The 1,799-nt window shown below is 35.6% G+C and overlaps 1 protein-coding gene across 1 annotated transcript in view; it reads left to right on the plus strand.

The window, feature by feature from the left end:
• Nucleotides 1-233: 233 nt before the first annotated feature.
• The window catches only part of LOC106463060 (sodium/hydrogen exchanger 2-like), a 44,743-nt gene continuing 43,177 nt past the window's right edge, over nucleotides 234-1,799 (plus strand). Inside the window, exons 1-2 of the mRNA XM_022390469.1 lie at nucleotides 234-268; nucleotides 703-784. Coding sequence (XP_022246177.1) covers nucleotides 234-268; nucleotides 703-784 — 117 coding nt within the window. The remainder of the gene's footprint in view (nucleotides 269-702; nucleotides 785-1,799) is intronic.

Below are 1,799 nucleotides of genomic sequence, written 5' to 3' on the forward strand. Positions count from 1 at the left end.
CCCCCCCCCCACCCCCGTGGCATAGCGGTAGTGCCTGCGGACGTACTAACGACAGAATACGGTTACGTAGATAGAGTGGGGATGGGGGGGTAGTGACCTTTACCCTCCAGAAACTGATCACTTCTAAGTTGGGTTATAGTCCAAATGTCCGGTTTCGACAAATCTTGCTGACAAACACACACACCACGCAGGGGTGAAAATATAACCTCCGTCCACCTTAGGTGACTGACGTAATGACATCATTCACAGACTATGGAAAGAGTGCAATGTAGTTTAAGTTTTACTTTTTTATCAATAAAGTAGTAAGCTGTATGTTATGGGGGGGGTCAGGAGGGGCGGTGGTTCTCTTCAGAATTTTATTATGTTTGCTGGACCTCCATAAGAACCTGCCTCTTTCTCCTCCCCCCCCCCCTCATTACCCTCTATGAAAACATATAACTCTGCCTCTTTTAGTCAAAGCTAAAAATACCAAGTAAACCACATGACCATATCTCGACATTGTGATGTTGAAACTATCCTAAAAACTTTACCATTTTATATTAGACAAAAGACCAAGTACGGTCATTCACTTCTGAAGACTGTATTTTCACAGCTTCAGCTAAAAACAAATATTATGTTTAAACTGTTAAATTTCAGTTTATATTTTCATCTTTCAGCTTCCGTTCAATATTTATGTTGTTTTTTTTTCTTTTTGTCTCTGAGGATTATTCTAGAATCAGCTTACTCCCTCCACGATAGAGCCTTCTTCAGCAACCTAGGCACGATCTTGCTATATGCCTTGATGGTAAGCCTTAAACAAGTTAACAGGTCCTGTTTATATCCCGTGATTGTTGTTATTAATGTTATTACACACTAATAATATACTAGTCAGTCAGCACGTTTATCTCCGATACAGAAATGTGATGGTTATCAGTGGTTAATATAAACGTTTGTAATTTTAATTTGTGTTTTGTCAAAAAACAAAAACAAAAAAACGACCTCTATATAAAAACGAATGTTTTCTTTAGCAGCAGCAGTTGTGAGGAAATATTTTTTTTTAAACATCGCCTGTAAAATGTTTTAATAAATTTGAAACAACACAGCTCGAGTAACTACAATGCTAAAATCTGGGGCTTCATACCTACGGTTGACACGTCACAATAAGCCCATTGCGCCGTTTTGTGCGCAACAACAAATAAATTTATCTGAATGAATATTTACATAACTTTTATTTTTATTTCGAGCTAGTGCAAATTTGGTATAAAAATTAAAAAAAATATTTGGTGATTATGTTTAAAAGAGAAGAATATTGAAATATTTACTTCAGAAAATGAGATTTCAATATACATGAAATAGGCGGATATGACAAAATTACCATGAGATTTCAATATACATGAAATAGGCGGATATGACAAAATTACCATGAGATTTCAATATACATGAAATAGGCAGATATGACAAAGTTACCATGAGATTTCAATATACATGAAATCGGCAGATATGACAAAGTTACCATGAGATTTCAATATACATGAAATAGGCAGATATGACAAAGTTACCATGATATTTCAATATACATGAAATAGGCAGATATGACAAAGTTACCATGAGATTTCAATATACATGAAATAGGCAGATATGACAAAGTTACCATGAGATTTCAATATACATGAAATAGGCAGATATGACAAAGTTACCATGAGATTTCAATATACATGAAATAGGCAGATATGACAAAGTTAGCAAACATAATTGCGCGCCCCAGTATTTCCTGCATCCCAAACCAGTAATGTTTGCTCACTGTTCTTGCTCTCCCTTTC

Source organism: Limulus polyphemus, unplaced genomic scaffold, assembly GCF_000517525.1.
Source record: "Limulus polyphemus unplaced genomic scaffold, Limulus_polyphemus-2.1.2 Scaffold1315, whole genome shotgun sequence".
Classification (NCBI taxonomy): Eukaryota; Metazoa; Arthropoda; class Merostomata; order Xiphosura; family Limulidae; genus Limulus; species Limulus polyphemus.